Source organism: Pseudorasbora parva, chromosome 7 (genome assembly GCF_024679245.1).
Source record: "Pseudorasbora parva isolate DD20220531a chromosome 7, ASM2467924v1, whole genome shotgun sequence".
Classification (NCBI taxonomy): Eukaryota; Metazoa; Chordata; class Actinopteri; order Cypriniformes; family Gobionidae; genus Pseudorasbora; species Pseudorasbora parva.
The window spans coordinates 45,338,871-45,363,480 of record NC_090178.1 but is presented as its reverse complement, the minus strand read 5'-3'; the positions used below and the strand labels follow the sequence as shown (position 1 = coordinate 45,363,480).

The window sequence follows — 24,610 nt, the reverse complement described above, 5'->3', positions numbered from 1 at the left end:
GTTCTAATCGGAACGGAAGAGTGTTTTTTTGATCCGCGAATATGCTTTCTCAACGTCCCCCAGCCCTGCTGCAAGGTCTCTACAGTTGGAACCAAACAATGTGAAGAGTTCACTAAGCTAGTCGCATCCAAAGTAGTATCTAAAACTGTTACATTCTGACTACTCTCACATAAAGTCTGGAAGCGTGTCTCTGAAATCTTAATGGGGAAACATGTCCTGTTTCCTTCTTGATGCTATACAGCTACGGACTGTTATATACCACAAGTCCCTCTTAGAATCTCTCTAGTGTATTGGAAGGGCACTGTATTGACATAACCTCATTAAAAGGGTAGGGGCAGGCCCTGTCAGTCACCTTCTCCTACCTGGATTTTGCCCCTGGACTGGTCAGGGTGATACTGCACCTTTGGCCAGATTACGTCCCTAAAGTGCCTTCTTCACCATTTCATCCTGTCGTACTCCATGCATTCTCTCGTCCAGAGTCCAGAGATGAATCTGTCTCCCATCCAGAGAGGACTCAAACTTGTATTCCAGGTCCAGAGAGGACTCCAGCTCGTGCCTCAAGTCTAGAGACTCCAGCTCGTGTCTCGAGTCCAGAGAGTTCTCCAGCTCATGTCCCGAGTCCAGAGAGTTCTCCAGCTTGTGTCCCGAGTCCAGAGAGGTCTCCATCTTGTGTCCCGAGTCCAGAGAGGTCTCCAGCTCATGTCCCGAGTCCAGAGAGGACTTCAGCCCATGAGGTCCCTTTGTGTTACATACCTTATTATTAATATTCAAAAGTATTCCAAAGTATCTACAAAACTTGTGTAATCTAACAAAATACATTACAAATGACTTTTTAAAGCATGTATTTTGTAATTGAAATGCATTTTTAAAGTAACCTTCCAACCCTGGTGACAATTAACCTCTTTAACTGTTTATACAAGTCAAAAAAAGGTTACCATCAAGGCTTCCTAATAATTCAAATACTTTCCAAACTAGGTAAATACAATAATCTATAAGGTAAGACATGGCGTCATATCTTCTATCCATTGAGAAACTCCAGGACAAGAGCAGGTAATTAGATGTTTAGCAGGATGTTTGCAATATATACATCTTTGGAAATAATCTGGATTATTATCAGTATTTTTTACCCAGAAGCAATCCCACACACAGTGGATTATTTTTTTAATTTTATTTAGTAGGTTTTTGTTTAGTAGGTTTTTATTTAGTAGGTTTTATTTTATTAAGTTGTTTTTACAATTGTGTCCTATGTCAGAGTTTGCACTGCCGTGTTTAATTATGAAAGACTTTTGTGAAGTACCAAGATGGCATCAGAGAGAAAAAAAAAAGAGAAAAAAGTTGACACCAGTCCCAAGATCTTGGTAAAAACCAGCAATTTTCACAGAGCCTATATGTGTGACATCATCCGTTTGCAGAGCATTTATCTGTAGAATGTTGAGTTGAGTCTTAATCAATCCTAACCTAATTCTAGATTGACAGTCTCCAGAGCTTTCTGCTGCTTGAGTCTCACTCCTAAATAAGGAATCACAAACTCTAATGAGCCTGGCAAGTCTCCAGAGTTTAAGGGCCACTGGGAGGATATACAGTATCAGAGCATTGACAGAATGTACTGTAGTTTATGCCGGCTTGCTCACGTTCACAATGTATACAAGTTAAATAAACAAATAGAGTAAATGGAGATTAAATGTTTAGGCTTTCATCATAAGGCAGAGTAAATCAAATTGCACTATTATTTTACATACAGTGTGCAACATTTAACAAAAACATTCATTTACACTGTCCTTTTGAACTTTGTATTCATCAAATAATACTAAATAAGAGTATATTAAGCAGCACAACTGTTTTTTAATTTATAATAATCAAATTCTAATCTTATGTTCAGCAAATTCTGAAGGTTCGTGTGAAGACTGGAGTAATGATGCTGAAAATTCAGCTTTGTTCATAGGAATAAATGACACTTTACAATATATTAAACTAGAAAAAAAAAATATTAAATTGTAATAATATTTGACAATATTACAGTTGTTACTGTATTTTTTGATAATAAATGATCGCCAGCCTTGGATACTTGTTTCAATATTTATAAAATAATTGTAATTTTGTATTTAACATATTTTTAGGACTATATATATATATATATATATATATTCCAAAAATTTCTAAACGAGAGCACGCACACACACACAATCACAACATCCCTTGTCACTTAAATAATTTATTTACCACTAGAGCACCACAACAGTAGTGTTACAATACATCATAGTGGGTCAACAATATCGACATCATCATCATCATCATAGACAACAATAACAATAAACAGCTCTAGTGTGACAATGCTGGTGTCTCCTTCCACTTCCTGTGTGTGCAGGAAGTCCACTGGCATTCTTGCCCTAATACAAATAAAATAAGTGTCACCTAAAAATCCTGGGCATGAGTGGATGTTTCTCTTTTGAACTGATCTGCCACCAATTTCTCTAATTTGGGTTAGGATAAGGACTTAAAAGGTGAACCTCCACTTGGAAGCCACTCACATCATCAGCTCATGTTATGTGGGTAAAGCTATAACTACGAAAATAAAAACCAGCAAACAATAGTTACAAATAATAATAATAATAATAATAAACAAAAAGTAGAAATAAAATAGTCAGTGCAATTCTTCATAACAAAGGATCACTTTCTCTGAGAGAAAACAAAAATCACAAATTCAGGAAGACACTTTGAGATGTGTATAAAACATTTCTCCAAGAAAACGGTATGGACGTCAGCGTCCGTGGCTGCTGCAGTGCATTTGTCAAGCTGGCCTCTGCGCAACATGTTCAAAAGGATGACCCGGGGTTACTGTCTCTCACTTACATGACCTGTCCATTACTACAGTCTCTTCACATTCTTCAAATCCGTTCATCAAAATCTGACTTTACCGACACAACTCGTCCCACATTAATAGCTACATTTACATGCGAGATATCACTTCACACGTTTTCCCAACTGGTCAATATTTACAAGAGCTCTTCTGACATAAATGTCAGCTTTCTTTTTAGACGTCATCAAGGCAAAAATAAATTCAGTTTTACTCACGGTAAGTCTGGTCACGTGAAGATTTGTTTGGAACACAAATGTGTGAACGAATATGTTGATTGGACTGCAATGCTTAGTGAACTTTCAGAGGATGAAATCGGATTTGATTCATTCGAATGATGAAAATTAGTGCATGTAAACATACTTCTTGTGAATTACCTATCATCGCCTCAGTCTCTGTACCATTCGGATTACATCACTTCCTTTCAACACTGTTTGAGATGCTGACGCCATAGCTGCACCCACTCTCTAATAAGGGACCAAGGGGTGAATTCACGTAGTTGCCATTTTTGCGTGACGTATTTTCAGCGCAAAACCAGCGTGTTAATCACTAACCACCCGTATTCCAGTTTAACCAGCCATTATATATGCTCTGGTATAGCTCTGCGTGAAAGGCATGTAATTCTTTTCAGAAACACCTAGCATAAACTTCTAGTCACTTTTCTACTTCTGATCAATTGCTGTCATGCTGGAACAACATTTGAAGAGAATCTTGCTTAGCAAAGTCGACATGTTTATATCTAGCATCATAAAACATTTGGCTTAATGGCACAGACATTTGATTTTTTTGCTGCCACAATAAGACAAGAATGTACAATGGTTTTGCTTGCAATGTGTTGGCCAATGTGTAAAGAATGTTTCTGACGCAAATGACTGTTCGCAATGGAACAAAACTTCTTTGCTGCTTGGAGCAACATGACTTGTTGTTCTTTGCCTTTTTTACACCATGTAAGGTGGTAAAACTATGTCTTTCTGAGGGCGTGCGTTAACTTTAAAAATATTGCATCTTTCAGTCGCTCAAACTCTGCTCCCTTGCATAAACGGTTTACTCACGCCAGACTTGGAGTTCATTTGTGACAGCTACACAGTTTGCGACAAATGCTTGCCAGAAGTTTCCAGCTCTTCACCAGTATTGGTGAACAATATCATGGGTTTTAAATATTATCAAATAGTCAAGCAAACAATATCTGAATTAATGAGGGGAAACAAAATCAACAACAATGAAAAAACAAAAAAACAGAAAGAAGTGTTTGTTTGAAATAAATGGAACAAGGGTTTTTTTTCTTCCGCTTGCTTCACATATAGACACCTATAACATACTTCCAGTGTTTGCCAAACTCACATCCATAGAGCGATGAGTGGGTGATGTGACACATGCCGACAGGGCTGTTTCCAGCACAAGATCGCACATCCACACAGCATTCAGATGTGTGTTTTTACATATCATCTTGGTTTTTGAGAGTTTTTGATGGTCTGTACTTCTTGTAGGAACTTTTCTACTCTGTTGTACCTTGATATTCTGCCCAGCATGTTTGTGATTGGGTTTGCATTATTGTGTGTGTGTTTGTTTGTGTGGATGTGTCTTCTTGGTAATGAAGTTAATCGGTTCCTAGCTGCACTTGCAGGACTTGACAATCATGTTGGAGAGCTGCTCAATTTTGGGGGTTTTTCCGATGTAGTAAAGGATTGTGAGGGGTTCCAGATCCTGAGACACACAGCAAGGAGATGCAGACGCTTCTGGATTAATGGTGTTATAGAGGCCAAGGATCTGAAGTGGGACATAAAATGCAGTTATTCAAACTATTTATAATGCATCTGTCGTCTTAGTACGACAGATGAATTATAGCTTTACATCCACATTATACCAGCTCATTCAAACCAGGCACACGATAATAAACAACGTTTTTTAACCAGTTGCTGGGTTGCAAAAATTAGAGATGCATCAATTGCAAGTTTCACAGCCAATTCAATTTCGGATTATTTGCAAGTGTGACCTGCCAGTACTGATTTTTTCTAAGAACTATATATTTGACAGCGTATACAAACAAAAATCTACTTTTCTTCAATGCAAAATTTGATTTTCATTAAACAAAAAAAGAAAAAAAAGAAGTAAAAAGTAAAACTGCAAAACAACAGCACAAATAATTGCTATAGAATAAAGAGGGATATGAAATAAACAGAGCTTTACGTTTTTAAAAGTTATTATTCAGGAAAGAAATACTATACAAATGAAAGTAATCTGTGGTGTGACAGGCAGCGGGGCAAAGGACCGCGAGAGCGGGGCGAGGGATCGCGAGAGCGGGCCGGTGATTAATGTTGACGAGTGCCAGCTGCGTGGCACACCGGTCTCGTCTCGCGGCCATGTGACGGGAGCATAAAAGGAGGAGCAAGGACAGCGGAAGACGAGAGAGGACCAGGCCTGGATTTTATGTTATGTTTTATTTTGTGTGTTTGCGGGCAGTCGTCCATGAGGGGCTGCCAGCGGTTTTACTTTCGTTTTGTTTATTTATTTTGAATTAATAAATGTTGTTGAACGTTCGCCGGTTCCCGCCTCCTTCCTTCCATCCACGAACTTCATTACATTGGTGCCGAAACCCGGGAGGAAGGAGGGACGCGCTGTCGGAGAGCCCTCGCTGCTGAGGGGGATCGCGGTGCTGAGGAGTTTGGGCAGCGTGGATGATGAAAGACCGCGAGTGACTTCCCGAGGCGGTGGTGCTGGAGCGAGTGAAGACCGGTGGGACGGAGAGCTTGCTGCCGTGCCCCTGGGTCGAGGTGGGGTGGCGGCCGTCCTGGAGGGAGCGGAGGAGTTGCCGGCGTTCGCCGTGGGCCGGAGCCTGCTGCCGTCCGCCGGAACGGGGAGGAGCAGGGAACGCGGAGCTCGCTGCCGACTGCCCTCAATCGGAGGAGCCACCGCCGGCCGCCAGGGGGCGGAGGAGGATCGGGCCGTCCACCGGGCGTCCAGCACTATCGCATAGCACCGCGAGGAAGAGCCTCTCGGCTGGTGAGGACCGAGCGGAAGTGTGTCGGGGAACCGGACCAGAATTTTTTTTTCTCTTTCTTTCTTTTTTTCCTCTCTCCCCTCTCTCGTCCGCGGGCTCCTCGTGCTCCCGTCTACATTTCTCTCGCCTCTCTGTCCTTACCCCCAGGTGCCGCGGGAGAGGGGGGGAGGGGGAGTAGAGCGCAGTCTCGGGAGTGCCCCCCGGCCTGCGAGGGGCGATGGGGGTATGTGGTGTGACAGGTAGCGGGGCGAGGGACCGCGAGAGCGGGCCGGTGATCAATGTTGACGAGTGCCAGCTGCGTGGCACACCGGTCTCGTCTCGCGGCCATGTGACGGGAGCATAAAAGGAGGAGCAGGGACAGCGGAAGACGAGAGAGGACCAGGCCTGGATTTTATGTTATGTTTTATTTTGTGTGTTTGCGGGCAGTCGTCCGTGAGGGGCTGCCCGCGGTTTTACTTTCGTTTTGTTTATTTATTTTGAATTAATAAATGTTGTTGAATGTTCGCCGGTTCCCGCCTCCTTCCTTCCATCCACGAACTTCATTACATAATCAAATTGGATAGTCTTCATTGTTAAAAATGTAATACAGATTAATGTTTACAATTGAAGTTACATAAGTTATTCAGTCAAGAGCAACCAGTGTTTTTTTCTTCTTTTTTGCTCTTTGATTAACATGACAGACAGTAGCAAGTTTATCAGGCTGCTGTCACTTTAAGAGCGTATGCAATATACTATTACACAATGTGCTTTCTCTCAACTATTTACAATCCAAAAGTATACTTGCCAAGACGGGCATTTTGACATGAAGCGCAGTAACCCACTCATTTTGGTATTTGCGACTCACAAGCTGTTTGAGAGGGGGCTTTATGTGTGCACCACTTATGTAGATCAGAGGAGCATGTGCTTTTGGTGTGAGTGCGAAACCTGCGGGAATTAGTAAAATTATGGCCAATACAAGCACTGTTCAACCGGAGCAAATGAGACAAGTGAGCGAGAGGAGGTGGGTATGTGTCACCGTCGGAGAGAAGAGAGCGAGATCGCGCAGCTGGCGTTATTGCCTGTGCCGCTGGCAACAAAACAAACTGTTTCGTAATCGGAAAGAGGCTGACCCCGGGCCGAGCATGCAGAACATCGGCTGATTCCAGCCCCTGGCCGGTCGATTGGTGCATCTCTAGCAAAAGCAGCTGAAACCTGTCTTACATTGCTGTGCTGAGTGTCTGCGCTCCACAGATACGGACAGGCTCCTGCACAGAAGTTGGCGTTATATCCTTTCGGTTCGTGGATCCACCTCCAGCCCAGATCCTTCTTGAAGTCGATGTAGAGAGAGCGTAAACAACAGTTGTCCTGCACATTTCTGTGGGATGATAAACAGAACAGTTTAAACCAATGCCTTGAGGACTAGAGAAGTTTGGCAGCGGAAGACTTTATTGGCACATTGTTGCTACACATTCATCATATTCTTTAAAATATAAATAATCAATTATAAGGTAAAAAAAAAAAAAAAAACTTTTGACAGAAAGAACGGTAATAGCCTTCCCTATAGCTCTATGCATATGTTGACATGACTAGTTTTACATGAACATGCTTTCTACCATTAAAACCAAGAGTAAATGTAGCTTTTTAATTCAGTGAGGAACCTGGATGTGCTCTTTGATACCAATCTTTCATTTGAAAGCCACATTTCTAAAATGTGTAAAACTGCTTTCTACCATCTTCAAATTATATCTAAATTACGGCACATGCTTTCAATGCAAAATGCTGAACAGTTAGTACATGCGTTCATTAACTCAAGGCTAGATTATTGTAATGCTCTACTGGGTGGTTGCCCCACTCGCTTAATAAACAAACTCCAGCTAGTCCAAACGTAGCAGCTCGAGTTCTTACTTAAACTAAGACGTATGACCATATTAGCCCAGTTGTGTCAACACTGTTCTGGCTCCCTGTTAAACATTGCATACATTTTAAGATGTTGCTTATTACTTACAAAGCACTAAGTGGTTTAGTTCCCCAGTACTTAAGCAAGCTCTTAACACATTATTCTCCTTCACGTATATTGCGGTCTCAAAACTCTGGCCAGTTGATTATAACTAGAATATCTAAATCAACTGCAGGGGGTCGATCCTTTTCCTACATAGCACGTCAACTCTGGAACAGTCTTCCTAGCATTGTTCGGGAAGCAGACACACTCAGTCAGTTTAAAATCGAGACTCTTTACTGTGGCATACACATAGAACATTATCAATTTATATTATTCAAATCAGTTAAATGATTGTTAGGCTGCATTAACTAGATTAGCCGGAACCGGGAACACTTCCCATAACACCTGATGTACTCGTTACATCATAAAAAGAGTGGCATCTACGCTAATGTTAGTCTCTCTGTTTATCCAGAGGTTTACTGCAGTCAGCCGGATCCGGGTCGTATCCATATCGGATGGTGGACCTGGGTCTGGACATGACCAACACATCCTGGAGTGTCAGCTGAGACCGTGTTAATTAAACTCCCCCCTGTAAATGCGGCATCAACACGACATCCTCATTAAACCCATCCTTGGTGTGATGACTCCAATTTTTCGAATAATCTTATCGATATCTATTGATCTATTGATTTCTGACCTGTAATGTTGCCAGAATAATAATCATACACTGTCTGTTGGTCGGCCAGAGGAGAACTGGCACCACGACTGGTTTCTCCCAAGGTTTTTTTCTCTATTCTGACCCTGAAAGAGTTTTGGTTCCTTGCCACTGTCACCTTTAGCTTTGGGCTTGCTCAGTTGGGGACACTTAAATTTCAACTCTACTGATCTGACTGCATTAACACTATATGATAATTGAAATGAGCTGATACCATCACTGTTTTCTCCAGAGCGGCTGTACAAGCCAATCCAATTCTGTTGCATTATTTTCCTGTTAACACTGTGAAGCTGCTTTGGAACAATTGGCATTGTAAAAAGCACTATATAAATAAAGGTGACTTGACTTGTTCTACAAATGCAATTGTAGCACATGTATATGCTAAATGTTCAGCATTCAGAATGAAATGAGGCTGGTAAAGCCTTTAAATTTCAGTTCAGTTCTTGAAATTAAAATTTAAAATAAACTTGGATTAAAAGAAAATACTACTCTACTCTAAATATAGATTTTAATAATACATTTGATATTTTTCATACACACAGCATACAGTAGTGGCCGAAAGGGATGTCTTGCCTAGGAAAATTGACATCTTCCCCCTTTATTCAAATATTATTAACAATGTGTTAAAGATTTTGTAAGCATATTGTGTAGTTGATCTTGAAGGCGACTGTTTTGTTAGTCTTAATAAGGCAATGGACAATTTTGGTCAGGCTGCTGAACCAACAAAATATTAATAACTGATAATACTTGTAGTCAGTGTATGCTGTTTACTGTGAGCTTTTAGTTTTTCTATCCGTTGTTTGCATAGTAAAATAAAACCTAAAGCTGTAGTTAGCTCTTTTTTTGTTCAAATAATTTTGTCATAGTTTAGTATTTTGTTCTTCCTTCATATTTAAAACATATTGCAAGAACAAGTATTGGATAAGGTAATTTCACTGAGGCTAATTAAATTCTAATTCACAAACATTTAACACACTTAAACTGTCGATGACTCATCCTGTGCTACACATATTCCTGACCAATCAAATGCTTTGTAGAATGAGAATGTCCCTCCCCCAATATAACCTACAACTGACTAAAAGAAGGAAATAATGGTTCACAGCTGCAATGTTTTTAATGTCTACTGGCTATAAAAGAAAAGAAAGAAAGAAAAAGGAAAAGGATGAGTCCTTGGGGACGTCCCACCCAAACCCTCTATTCCAATAGGAAATTTGTCAACACAGGAAAGAAAATGGTTCTTTCAAGAGATTTCTTAAAATCCTAAATTCTGGCCAACACTGATAATCAGATCAGTCCACTTTTTCAGCGTCAATTTTTCAGATTTGGACAGAAATGTCTGATAGTTTCTCAGCTTGTTAATACTGAATGTTATCACGTATATGTCAGGAAGTACAAATTAACAGCACATTGGTATAATGTGATCGTGACAGCAGTGGGCTGGACAAAAGCGAATACAGATGATTTTTATTACAAGACAATCAAGCCACATTAGCTTTAATCTAACAATGAACAGTTTTCCAGTTCATTGATTAAGTTCAGTCTGCATTGATAGGTGGTCCAGTCTGCTTTGATATGTGGCCCACTGCTTGCATAATCCTGGCCTAACGTCTGGCTGTTTTTAACTAATGACAGATGAGGATCTATAGAGACACCAGAAGCCCAGTGCTGTTTTAGACATTCTGTTGTGGTTCAGATACAGACTGTGGGAAAAAGTCCTACCTGGAGCAGAAGGCTGCGTCCAGAGCTCGTTTCTGTCGGTGGCTCTTGTGTTGGGATTCCAGACGGTATGATGGGAGCAGCATCAGCAGCAGGTGTGGAGACTGGCCGTTGTGACGGCGCTTTTTAAACATCTTCAGATCCCCTCCGTGCACAAAACTGTCATCTATACCTGTGATCCAGGCAGAAATCAGACAGAATTTTTTACAAATTATAAAATGTTATTTTATTAATTTATAAAGGCATGCCTACATCTCAATCAGTAAAACATGGAGCTAGGAAGGTCATGGGTTGGATTCCCAGGGAATACATGAACTAGTTAACTGCATTAACTGACTGATTCATATATTTAAAATGCATTTTTATATTGGTCTAATTTAAAATGATGGTGTCCGGTTTCAACCAGTTTTGGTAATACACACAGTAGAAACAATTAAAAGAAACTATTTTAGTTAATATTACTTTCGCTGTTGATGTGCAAAACACATTTTTCTATTGTTTTTTTATATGATTATATGTATGTATATACACCGATCAGGAAGAACATTATGACCGGTGATGTGAATAACACTGATTATCTCTTCATCACAACACCTGTTAGTGGGTGGGATATATTAGGCAGCAAGTGAACATTTTGTCCTCAAAGTTGATGTGTAGGAAAAATGGGCAAGAATAAGGATTTGAGCGAGTTTGACAAGGGCCAAATTGTGACGACTGGGTCAGAGCATCTCCAAAACTGCAGCTCTTGTGGGCTGTTGTGCAGTGGTCAGTCTCTATCAAAAGTGCTCCAAGGAAGGACCAGTGGAGAACCGGCCACAGGGTCATGGGTGGCCAAGGCTCATTGATGCACATAGGGAGTGAAGGCTGGTCCGATTCAACAGACGAGCTACAGCTCAGATTGCTCAGGAAGTTAATGCTGGTTCTGATAAAAAAAGGTGTCAAAATACACAGAGCATCTCAGTTTGTTGTGTATGTGGCTGCATAGACACAGACCAGTCAGGGTGCCCATGCTGACAACTGACCCCGTTGAAAACACCAACAGTGGTACGTGAGCATCAGAACTGGACCACGAAACAATGGAAGAAGGTGGCCTGGTCTGATGAATCATGTTTTCTTTTACACCACGTGAATGGCCTGGTGCGTGTGTGTTGCTTACCTGCGGAACACATGGCACCAGGATGCACTATGGGAAAAAGGCAAGCCGACGGAGGCAGTGTGATGCTTTGGGCAATGTTCTGCTGGGAAACCTTGGATCCTCCATCCATGTGGATGTTACTTTGACACACACCACCTACCTAAGCATTGTTGCAGACCATGTACATCCTTTCATGGAAACGGTATTCCCTGGTGCCTGTGGCTCTTTCAGCAGGATAATGCTCCTGCCACAAAACAACAAATGGTTCAGGAATGGTTTGAGGAGCACAACAACGAGTTTGAGGTGTTGACTTGGCCTCCAGATTCTCCAGATCTCAATCCAGTCGATCATCTGTGGGATGTGCTGAACAAACAAGTCAGATCCATGGAGGCCCCACCTTGCAATTTACAGGAATTAAAGGATCTGCTGCTAACATCTTGGTGCCAGATACGGCAGCACACCTTCAGGAGTCCATGCTGTTTTGGCAGCAGAAGGGGGACCAACACAATATTAATGTTATGCCTGGTCGGTGTATAATGTAAACACAAACTTTTATTTTGAATGCAATTAATCTGTTTTTTTAAAAAAAATAAAATGTCCTGTTCATTTACTCACCCTCGCGTCCTCCAAGTTTTTTGAAGAAAACATTCCAGATTTTTCTGCATTTAACGTACAACGGATGTTATAAGGTTTGGAAGGGCCAAATTGCAGTTTCAATGAAGCTTCAAAGGCCATAGCCGAGGAATAAGGGTCTTATCTAGCGGAATGGTCTGTCATTACAATTTTTTAATCATAAATGTTTGCCACGTATTACCTAATCACAACAGAAAGGTCCCACGTGACGTAGACGGGAGTATCGATCAAGTTTTTACAAATTAAACATGCCAAGACTAAGTCAAACACTCTTTTTTTGTCAAAACAATATTGGACAATTTTAATGTTGGAGGAGAAAATGAGATGAGCTTTTAATCCTACATCCATGTTTTCCTCAAAAAAACGTAATTTATTTTCGACTGAAGAAAGAAAGACATGAACATCTTGAAATCAGTAAATTGGCAACGGCTATTTGCACTAAGTAAAAATAACATATTTTCTCATCAATTGACAATAATCGAAGTGCAAATAGCTGTAGATGATATTTACTAAGTGAAATAACATGCTAAGTAAAAATAGTGATATATTCTATTTACACCATGTGAAAGTAGCAGTTCATTGCAATATGTGTAAACAGTAATTAGATGCTTTTATTTTAACAGATCCATACATTAACAGGATGCAATAATAACAGAGTTTAAATGATTATATTTATTGAAATTATTAAATGGGTGCTGGCTTAATGGGACAATAAAAGCCTTCCCTACAACTACACCTTCTCCTAACCCTACTCAATAAATACATGTATTATTATTATTATTATTATTTAGTTAGGCACTTTATTTCCACTTTTGTAATTTGTATTGAAAGTAAATGCCTTTCTGATGTTATAAGTGATGGGAAAAGGGAGAAGAGCGAGTTCGGCTAAAGGTGGATTTGAACTCGGGTCGATCGCGTCAAAACCAAGATCCTTAAGCCTTACGCTTTACTGACTACACCACTGAAGACATTCAAATATGTGCATCGTTTTTTCATCTTGTTTTTTTCCAACCAGGCATTGTTCAGCAGAGCTAGCGCAAATAGTTAGCTAGTTTGCACTTGGTGTAAATAGACACTCCGGAATAAATGATCAGGACATTTTTATTCTGAAGTGAACTAACCTTTTAAACCATGATCGAATTTGTAATTTAACCTTTTGGGTGAATTAAATAGAGTTTGAAAGCACTGTAAAAATATACTCTTTTTTTTTTTTTTATAGGACCAGATAATCAAGAAGAATCAACATGTGTTCAGCAAACATAAAAACTTGTTCAATACAGTATAAAAAAGCAGTATCTGACTAGAATCTGGAATCTAGACAAAGGGTGGAAACCTTAAAGAAGTTCAAATACAAGCTAGTTTTCATTTTCGTCACATTTTTTGGTCACTACATAATTCCCATGTCTTCAGTTGTGTTGTTTCATAGTTTTGATGACTATGATTATTATTCTAAACTGTGACAAATAGGCATAATCTAGAATGAGTAGGTGTGTCCAGACTTTGGACTGCTAGTGTAGTTTTTAAGCACCATATTGCTTTGTATTTATTCAGGCCTCAATCAGACCCACTCCTTTCTGACAAACATTTATTTCCATTTTTCTTTTCTTTTTTTCCAAGACACACACACACACACACACACACACACACACACACACACACACACACACACAGACACACACACACACACACACACACACACACACACACACACACACACACACACACACACACACACACACACACACACACACACACACACACACAAACCCCCACCCAAAGCCACCTGCAAAGCGTGTCTCCAGCTCCTCGCTCTTGTTGGGGATGATGTAATTATTTGACGGCACAAATGTGCAGCAGGGACAGTGCAGGCTGATCTTGAATCCATTGTTTCTGTCTGGTGGGAGAGAAAAACACTGAGAAAAAAAACAAAAAACAACATTGCACAGCAAGGTCAGATAATCTACAGCAGATAAATGAGCTCATCTCTGGATCCGGCCCCTGATGTGAGTGAGCCCACTCCCATGATCCCTCAGGAGTCACACACCGTCACTGCCATCTCTCAGCTCCAGCATTCATCATAGTCACTCTAGCAATGCTGAATATCTCTACTGCACGGATGTCTATCGCTCTCCAGCGTAATGTGATGGAGAACCGCTGGGCTCGAGCTGTTATGAGGTCATGTATGCTGACGATGATCCTACACCTTCATGCTCTGGCCTGTTATTACTGCTGTTCTCTTTCACTTTGAAAAGCTACGGTGAAAACTCACTAAACTTTGCATGCATGACGGATTCGATTTCCTTTTAAGCTTACTAAAGTACATTTTACAAGGAAATACTATTTCACACTTTCTACTTTAAAAAGTCATGTTTAACTCGTGTTAAAACTGTTTCAAAGCCCCCCCCCCCACTCAAAATAATGAATTGGTTTGAGTAGAGCCAACTCAAATTAAACTAAAAATGAGTTCAATCAAATTAACTTTTATGAGTATTCAGAACTTTATTTTTATTTTGAGGTCTCAAAACTGACACATTAAGTAAATCTGAATTGTTTCATTCTTTTTATGAACCTGTTTCTTTTAATTTAGAATAACTTAAATGTAACCAAAACTGGGCTGGAATTTCTATTTTCCAGCATGCTTTGACATGACAATCAAAAACAGTAAATGCCAAAATTAAGTGATATATTGTTTTTTTGTGTGCAAGATTAGTGTTAAGTGGGAGATGTAGTGGTGTTTAATGTTTGCTATGTTTAGAAGAGTTTCTGTTTTATTGGTTTTTTTAGGGTTTCCATCATTATGATGAGTGGAGCATGAGCTTAGTTTGAGAACAGATATATGTTAAATGTTTTATATTGCTGTCCTCATTCAGCAAGTGCTATGCTAATGTTATGTAACCAATTAGCAAGGCAGCATTTATTGAATTAGCTAGTCAAAGCTAGCCAAGTTTCAACTATTACACATTTGAGATTACATGATTTTTTTAAGTTAAAATGTATGAATTAGCTAACTCAAATATCTCAAGTTCAGAGCAATTCAAATGTATGATTACAAAATAAAAATCTGAAAGTAACTTAAGAAAAGGGTTTACAGTGTGCAATTAGCTGAACTTATGAGTGCTTTTAGACCCACTTAAGTAGGATTTAAGTATATTTTTTAAAAGTGATTTTTAAACATTAACTTTAAATGTAATATCAAATAAAACACTATCATTAAAATTATAATAAAGTACTTTATAAGTGTATATTAGAGAGCACATCAAAACAAGTGCACCTTTTTAATGTATTTTGTTAAATGTAAAATTTAAAATGTACTTTAAGTAAAAATTTTAATTTGATATTACAATGCACACTTTTTGAAAGTGTACACAAGCTGAGAAAGTGTACTCTTTAAGTGGCCTTTTATTTAAATTCATATTATACGGTTACAAATGACTTTTGCCTCAATAAACTCCTAATAATTGCTTATCAATAGTTAGTGCGGTAGTTGTTAAGTTTAGGTATTGTGTAGGATTAAGGGATGTAGAATAAGGTCATGAAGAATAAGACATTAATATGTGCTTTATAAGTACCAATAACAGCTAATATTCTAATATGCAAGCTAATAAAAAACTAGTTAATAATGAGAATTGAACTCTAAAATAATGTTATCCATATTTCAATAATTTTAGTACACTACAAGTACACATTTAATACAATTAGGCACAAGGGACACACCCTTGAATACAAGATGAGTCATCAATATGTTTGCTTGAGAAAGGTTGACATTTTTGTCAATGTTTTGGAGAAAAATACCATTGATCTTCTATTTTGGTTTCATCAGATCTTGAGTTGGATTTTCCATGCAGAAATTAGCATTTATAGTAAAACGCTGTCACTGTCCTTTACCTCTGTGCAGCAGCCACTCACTGACGGCCTCGGTCACGTCGAACGACAGCCACTCCCCCTCCATACGGGTGCGCACCACCTTGCTGTCGATGTAGCGCTGCGTGGGTGATGTGAGCTCTTTATGACCTAAAATCTAAAGAAAAAGGAAATGTATCAGCATTGGTTCGACCACAGAACCATCATCGATGTGCCAGCCCTCGTTCACCCCGTCTGAAACGGTACCCTGTCCAGTGCCTCAGCAGCAGTTCCCTTCCTCCCATTGGAAGCTCCCTGATTGATTAGCCAGGTCTGGGAAATGCTTGGAGAGGCTGTGGTGGCGGAAACAGATGCTGGACAGGGTGCACTGTTATTCCTCTGTCCTTCGTGGCGGCGTGTTTACATTGGACAGCGCAGCTCTTAATGCGTAAAACACTGCTTCAGCTGTAACGCTGCAACGGCTCAGCTTCCTTCCATCAGGCCGTGGAGGTGAAACGTGGGATGGAGAGGCTCAGACGGAGGCCAAAATGGAGATGCTAATTGTAGGATCCTTAGACCGGAGCTACAGGGGTCTGCTGTTCATAAACCAGTCGAGGGGCTTTTGGGCCGGTTTGGAATCTAGTTACACAACTGTTGATATGGAGATAAATCTCTATGCTGAACTGCAGTAACACTTGATTGGTTTAACAGCAGAGCTGAATAACTAAGATACAAGGGATCTATTCATTTACTCTAAAATACACCACAGTGTATTTAAAAAAGAAAAGAAATTAATACTTTTATTAAGCAAGGATGAATTAAATTGCTCAAAAGTGACAGTAAAGACATTTATAATGTTATAAATGATTTGTATTTGAAATAAATGCTGTTCTTTTTCAGGATCCTTTGAGGAATAGAATCGCATTTTCCACAAAAATATTAAACAGTAACTGTTTAAGACACTTATAATAATAAGAAATGTTTATTGTGTGGCATATCATTTTTTATTTAATCATATTTAACAATATTAAGGGTTTTATTCTTTTATCATTTATTAAATTTTTTATAAATATTTGAAAACGTTTTGTCCAAGTCATGTGGTGACTGTCAATGTCAGTGATATTAATCAAATAATAATTCATGATACCTGACAAAAAATAAGGTTCGCCCTTTTCTTAGTCTTGTGGTTTTGTCACGTCACAGACAAGGGAAAAGGGTGCGAGGACTCAAGTGCAGAAAATGATATATTTATTTATAACAAAAATAAACATAAACAGAAAACAAAACCCACGAGGGGGCAAAATACATAATCAAAAACCATGAACTGGGCCATACCACACAGGGAACCGGGAGACGATGACGAGACATATACAAGGATCCAACACAGACTGACAAACACAAGGAGCTTATAAGGGGAAGAAATCAAGAGGGAACAGGTGGGGCAAATTAACCAATAATCAGATAACAAGAAGGGCGGGGTTGACAGTAGACCGGAGACATGACAAAACCCACATGTGCACACAAGACAGGACAGGCATGTGACAGGTTTGAAAGCGTGAACAAACTAAGCAGTGTTGGGGGTAACGCATTACAAGTAACTTGAGTTACGTAATCAGATTACTTTTTCAAGTAAATAGTAAAGTAACGCATTACTTTTCAAATTTACAACTAAAAATATTTCTCAAAAACGTAACGCAAGATACCTTGTCACATTTATTTGACTGACAGCTCTCTTCTCCCCATGTTGAGAAAAATCAAGAGTAAGTGCAAATATGATGGTTATTGTAGCTCTAGACTAAATGTGAGCATTTACTCATCTCACTTGCACAATAAAGATTAAGCACTCCTCAAAGTGAATAATATCAAATGCAAAATCTGAATACTATGCAAACCTCCAATAATTACATATTAAATAAAAACAAGTATTTTTATGCATTTAGGCCATGTGTCCACCAAAGCGTTTTTTCACGCTGCTGGCTAGCGTTTTCAATGAGAGCGCCGTGTTTTTAGAACGCCTGGAGCGCAACGAGGCGCTGAGCGAGTATTTCACACTCAAGCGCTGAGTGCTCAGCGTTTTAAACTGGTCACCAAGAGTTGAAGAATGTTCAACTTTGAGTAAAACGCAGCACTCATCACTGTCACTCTTCACTCAGCCGTCCAATCACAGTGGAGGAGGGGCGGGACTAATACTACACAGACCAACTGCCACATTCTGCGAGTCGTCATCAGATGAAAACAAGCAAATAATAACGGAATAAAATGATTTAAAACAAAAGCCAGAGCAAATACTTTACATTGTATCTGCAGTTTTATATAGAATCAATACAGAAACAAGCTACCTGTGAAATTAGTAAGACTTCCTCGGATTCCTCGGAACAAGCATAGAGTCTCAACTGAAGAAAAAAAACGCTGCCTGCCAAAACGCTCTCAAGCGCTCAAAGCGAGGCGTTTTTAGCAGAGCGCCTAGCGTTTTCAGCTGGCTAAAAATGCTTTGGTGGACACAAGGCCTTAATCTACCTTTACTGACCTATGTTTTGCTGCTAACTTTGGATGATTCAGTTAAACCAAAAATTACTTTAGTTTTTCTGTTTTTATTGAAGTAAGAAAGCAATTAGTTACTTTTTAAGGGAGTAATGCAATATTGTAATGCATTACTTTTCAAAGTAACTTTCTCCAACTAGGGAAATTGGATAAAATATCTTGTCTGGCTTTCACCAGACCAAGCTCAATCTTTTAAGATTGAACACTGGTCTGGGGAGTCTGCTCTGTATTTTCTACTGCACAAGAGGCGTGATCAACGAGCATAGTTCAAATGACTCTGTATGCACATACATAGTCCTTCAACCAATCAGACCAACAAGCCATAGCTTCTATATCTGTCATTGTGTTAAACCCACCAATAGCGCACCAGGTGGATAAGCCAGTTTGTGATTGGCCCTATTGCAAATTTGTAACACAAGCAGGATAGAAATATGGACAGGTTTTCAGCCTGAGCTACAGGGCAAAATCAAATCGGGCTGGGTTTACCCAGTCTATAAAATATCAGTTACACTTTATTTGAACGTGCCCCTGTTACAGTGTAATTCTAGATTTAATTACTAAGTAATATTAATGAACTACATTAACTTACTGAATGGTTAGGGTTGGGTTTAGGGTTAGTTGCATGTAATTGTGCCTAATTTATAGTTATTACAATGTTAAATACATGTAACGTGTGACAAGGACATGTGTTACCTATATCGCTCTAACTACTTTTTCAGTTTAAGCTGTTTCACCATTTTTTCATGCATCAAACTTCAGACTTCAGTCCATTCTCGAAGTGAACTTTTGCCTGTATGGTGGTTAGACTGACTGTTTTGACTCCCACCCTGAATTAGTCAGTGTAATATGTAGATAAACTACATTAAAGGTCACTTTAATTATAATGGCTGTATTTTCCTGACCAGCAACAACAGGATCATCAACATGAGTAATAAAAATGGAACAGGATCAACCTCTCCCTTCCTCGCAAACTCCTTTTAAAACCTCCCTAACACATTCACCATCTCTGTGTTAGTGGGACAGTGTTTACTGCACCTGTCATGACAGACCTGACACATGAACAGAGAGGAGGGGAGCGAGGTTAAATGGAGAGGCAGGTGGGAGGTGGGGAGCACCGACCTCGACAGCACTGGGATTTTATTTGGCCCTCGAGACCCTCGGAACTCTAAATCACCAAACAGCATTCCAGACTCACTTCTCTCCACACACACATAAAACCCTGCTGATCGATGGGCCGGAGCTCTACAGCACCCTTAAGATAAATAAACGAACATACGAGGAAAGAGAAGGAGGAGAAGAGAGGTTAAAAAGTGCATGTGTGGGCGCTTTCACACTGCGTACACAAGGCTGTTTGACGTCAGAGTTTGCTTCACTTTGTTGGTGTGAAAACGGTTTTCTGACCTTGAGCCTATCTGAAAAGTGGCCTGGGTTAAAATTAACTCTGGGATGGTTCACAGACTCATTCATAGCTCAGAAGACTTGATTATTTATTTCATCTCTACACTTTATACAAATTTTTCAACTTAACTACATATATATATATATATATGTATATATATATATATATATATATATATATATATATATATATATATATATATATATATTTAAAGTTGAAAAATATACTGTATATATATATATAATATTGTTTTACAAGAAAAGTTTTACAAGAAAATACTTTCTCTTCAATATTTCACATTTAATTCAATGCTTTACTTGCAGATTGTTTGTAATTATTTGTGAAATATACATTTTTGCATATACATATTTGTGTATATATACATATACATTAATTTTTTTTTTCAGTGTTTTTTCTAGAATTCCTTCTAGAAACATTTTTTTTTTGCATAGGAAACAAGTGTTTTGATTATAGAAGCTTGTTCCAAAGAAATAGACTTTTTTTTTTCTTGCAACTGTGGGTTTATATTACATTTCTGGGAAAAGGTCAATTTGCAATTGAGGAAAAGTCAGAATTGTGAGTTTATATCAGTGAGTTTATATTGTGAGTTAATAAGAAATAAAGTAAGAAATGCAAGTTATAAACTCACAATTGTGAGATAAAAAGTCGTAATTACCTTTTTATTTTTCATTCTTTGTCGGAAACAAGCTTCCATAGTTAATGTACATAAATAAAGAGTATTAGGATATAATGTGGATGGCATAATTCAGATCATTTTGGAAGTATCTGATGAGAAATGTTTGAGTTATTGAAATCTCTGGTTTAGGGAGAAAAATCTAGAAAGCCATGGACACTCTCCATTCAATCTATTTGTAGTTTATAAAAATCTGTTCAAATATTAATAAGATTAAAGTGATTAAAGTGAAGTGAACTGCTATAGAAGACATTATTAAAGCAATATCACATCAGCAAGAGTGCTGTTGTAGTGAATGGGTCAATGACATGGTGCTCAATTGTTTGCCTCATCTGTCAGTTTATTGGTACACTATGTAACTTTTGGCCTTTTAGCATAAACAACAAAACTGCATGCAGTTTGCATAAGAACATTGTTTTGGTTGTGCTTCAGCTCTGCATGACTGTGAGGATGAATATAGTTCTTTATCATAAAAAAAAAAAAAAAAAAAAAAAAGAGAAATTATCCTACTGCTCATAAAACATTCACTATTAAGCCCACACACTACATTATATTTGGGCAGATTTCTCCCCTTCCAACAATCCTATGTAAAGTCCCGATTTTCTTAATGGTTCTACAGATTATCTTATCAGATTTGCCTGTGGTGTGAGGTGTGTTAGAGCGAGAAAGGTTGGCATTGTCTCCAGCTTCCAGGGAATCACTTTTTTAAACAAATGTCAAACAGAGGAGAGTCTGCTGGCAAAAAGAGCATGCGACAGAGCTCGTAATACAACAAGAATCAACATCAGCTTGGCTCTTCGGAGATGGAAAGAACTGAGGGATTTTACATGTTGTAAAAGCAATGCCGACATGGAGTTTTTATTACTCATCAGGCAAGTAAGGTATTTTATTGAACATATATAGAGTTCATTGTGAAGCATTATTTATTGTGAAGGCTCATTTCATTATGGTTGTTGTAGCGGTGTGCAGGAATTTATGTTTAAGGAAGTTCTGTTAATTAATGGCTAAAGCTACAGAAAAGACTACAGCTAATCAGCTTAAGATAATTTCCATCTAAACTGGTTACATCTCTTAAGCCTAAAGGCTAGGACACACTAAAAAATATTTTTTAAATCTTACAGGGTTTTCAAAATGTGAGAGACCACTAACACGATGATAATAAATCATAGATTTAACAGCTTTGTTCCTCTAAAACACACCACACACTAACCAGATTCCCATCTGTGAACACAGAAAATCTCACGGTCAAACGTAACTTTAGCGTAAACAAACATGGTGGATGACTGGCAAGAAGAAACAAAGGACACATAGTGTATCTTGAAAAATACATTAAAATGCCATTATTAGGTGCAGTGACTGGAATACACCTCTTCTAGGATACAATGATGAAACTGTAATAGTAAAGTTTTCATTTTATTTCTTAGAAAAATATTTTATTTTTTTAATAAATTAAAGGTGCCCTAGAATGTTAAATTGTTCTCTGATATCTACATAGAGGGCATGTGGCTTATTTAAGGGCAAAAATTGTCCAGATACAGTTATACAGGTCCATTTACAACCCTATAAATTGTCCCTAGGATGTAATGCTCTGTTTTTGACCTTATTGGGAAGAGTCATGAATATTAATGTTGAGCTCTGCTCTGATTGGCTTATTTCAGAAGCTCACAGCTCTCAGCAGTTCAGCGAAGCAGCTCATGAGTCCTGACCGTCCTGACAGAACACAGACCGACTGAATGACACTTTAAGCAGAACATCTCAAATGGAGATAGATAAAATGCAGCCTACCTGTTTATTGGGGTTTTCAGATCGTCCGTGCGCGAGAAAGAGCTTGCGTTCGTGCGGTTGCCAGATTTCAGTAATTTAAATCCCCTAAACAGAGGTTTCTGTGAAAAAAACCTGTATACTCTCCAGTGTTTTACCTAAAGATGTCCAATCTGACAACCATATGCATGTGAGCTCTCTCTCTCTCGCGCGTTTATCTGAAAACACCAATAAACAAGTAAGCTATATTTCAGCAATCTCCATTGACTATCGTTTCAACTTATGGTGGAAAAGGTGACGTTTGCAAGCAGGATCGAGTGAACGATCTGTAAGCAACGTATCTACGGTTGTATTTTGTAATACAAAATAATATTAACCTTTGCATTAGACACACTATTTAGTTTTGTATGGTACTTGGAGTTTCCTGTTGTTACTGTAACAACAACGACTAATGAGTTTAATGTCTCGGGGAATAATTAACTCAAAAGGGATTTAATATTCAATATTCATGAATTTATGAATATGATTTGCCAGTTGTTCATTACGTATTAAAATTTTCCGATAGGGAAAATTGTTTAATTAAATACAAGTAACCCTTTACGGAATTGCTTGAAATTATCCTACTAAGTTTGTCCTGCAAATTAGTTATAGACTTTTCAAATCAATTCTCAATAAAGGGATTACTGCTTTACGAGCGCATAAGAAACATTAACTTTACTGATCAGGATAAGTTCAATATTTCAAATGGTCATACAGTTTACTTTACTAACATAGTAGCATAAGCAGTTAGGTAACGTTTAGATCGCAAGTTTCATTGACTTTGTGTATGTGGCAGAATAACAGATTCAACTCATTAAATGTCTTTTGAAGGTTTAATAAACACAGACTAAAAATAACACTACAATTCACACAGAAAGTACATACTAAATATGCATCAAGAGAGTAGAAGTATAGATATTAACGAGAGAATACATAAAAGAGAATAATGAATAGACTGAAGTTAGAGAGAGATAAAAGAGAGAGAGAGAGACAAAGAGAGAGGGAGAGAGAGAGACAAAGAGAGTGGGGGAGGGTAAGAAACAGCTTTCCTTCAGTTCAACCAAATACGACCTTCACGGAGTTAATTTATCCCAACGGGAGAATAACACATCCTCTTTACAGCAGTAAGAATAAGAATACTTGCATTCTTTTTGGTTTCGTTTTGGCTTCTCGCTTGTGTGCGTATGTGTCTCTGCGTGTCTCTGCGTGTCTCTGCGTGTCCGGCGGTCCTTTCCGAGGTTGGGAGGGAAGCGGCTGTTTGCTTTAGCGATGCTTCGTGTTCTTGAAGATCGGATTGTAGAAGAGAAGATTTTTGGAAGAGATGAGGCCTGCTTGGAGGGCCTGCATTGGTGGCATGGCTTGAGTGTCAGCCCCCCCCCCCCCGTGGGTGTTGGCTCCCACAGGAGAGAGAGGAGAAGTGAACAGAGCGGAGTAAGAGAACAAGAAGAGGGAAGAGCCTGTCTTCACTGGTCTTTTTAAGGTCTGGAAATAGTCCCACCCTCCAGGGTTAGACTTAACCAATGAGAGTGTTGGGATTTCCCGGCAGGAAATTCCTCAGCAGGATTTATAGCTCTTTGTTTAAAAGTTGGACTCAGTGGGTCTCTGAGTTCTTCATACTATAATTAATGCAACAAACACACACTGCATTTTCTGAATAAGTGATATACATGGAAGTGTAAGTCGTGAAGTGAGCATTAATTTGATAGGAGACATGACATATATGAGGTTATCTGAACTAGTACTTTGTTAAGACAAAGACAAAAAGATGCAAAATACCATACAGAATAAACATTTTACAAGACAGTTATGTGTTTACATATAATGTCCTGGGGTGCATGTTCATTTATAGATGGTTTGTCTATAATTTGAGGCAAAAGCTCTGTGTCTTAAGCTCTTTGTGTATAAGACTTCATGTGGCCACATTCTTTCCGGCCATAAAAAGATCTTATCAGATGGTTTCCAGGGTGACTGAAGAATCTCCCTCTGTTGTGTTGGGGGAAGGTATGCTAGTGAGCACAACTTTCAAAACATATTTGTTAAATGTAACTGGCGATTGTGTGTTTGATTCGCCTGAGTCGCTACATAATCCCCCCTTTCGCTAGTTGTTGTCCCTCCTATGGACAACAACGAGCGATATCAAAGATTCAGGAAGATCAGACACACCATAGCCATGTTAGGCTCCAGTTGTTTGTGTCTCCTGAAGTGATGGTCGTTCCACGGCAGATAAGGCAGACAGTAGCCCAGTTCAGGTCTCTGTGCTTGTGCAGCAGGTGTCGAGGCAGCAGGTGCCCTGACGGTGCGTCACCTGTCATCCAGAAGTCCGTTTGTGTGGTGCAGGTGTGCTGTGGGCTTTCTGCAGCCCTGGGT

At 39.0% G+C, this 24,610-nt stretch overlaps 1 protein-coding gene across 1 annotated transcript in view; it reads right to left on the bottom strand.

Annotated features, from left to right (window-relative positions):
* Window positions 1–4,280: 4,280 nt before the first annotated feature.
* Window positions 4,281–24,610, bottom strand: part of tgfb2 (transforming growth factor, beta 2) — a 66,637-nt gene continuing 46,307 nt past the window's right edge. Inside the window, exons 3-7 of the mRNA XM_067449335.1 lie at window positions 15,855–15,987; window positions 13,753–13,863; window positions 10,205–10,373; window positions 7,053–7,206; window positions 4,281–4,621 (exon numbers count right to left, since the gene is read on the bottom strand). Coding sequence (XP_067305436.1) covers window positions 4,463–4,621; window positions 7,053–7,206; window positions 10,205–10,373; window positions 13,753–13,863; window positions 15,855–15,987 — 726 coding nt within the window. The 3' untranslated portion in view covers window positions 4,281–4,462. The remainder of the gene's footprint in view (window positions 4,622–7,052; window positions 7,207–10,204; window positions 10,374–13,752; window positions 13,864–15,854; window positions 15,988–24,610) is intronic.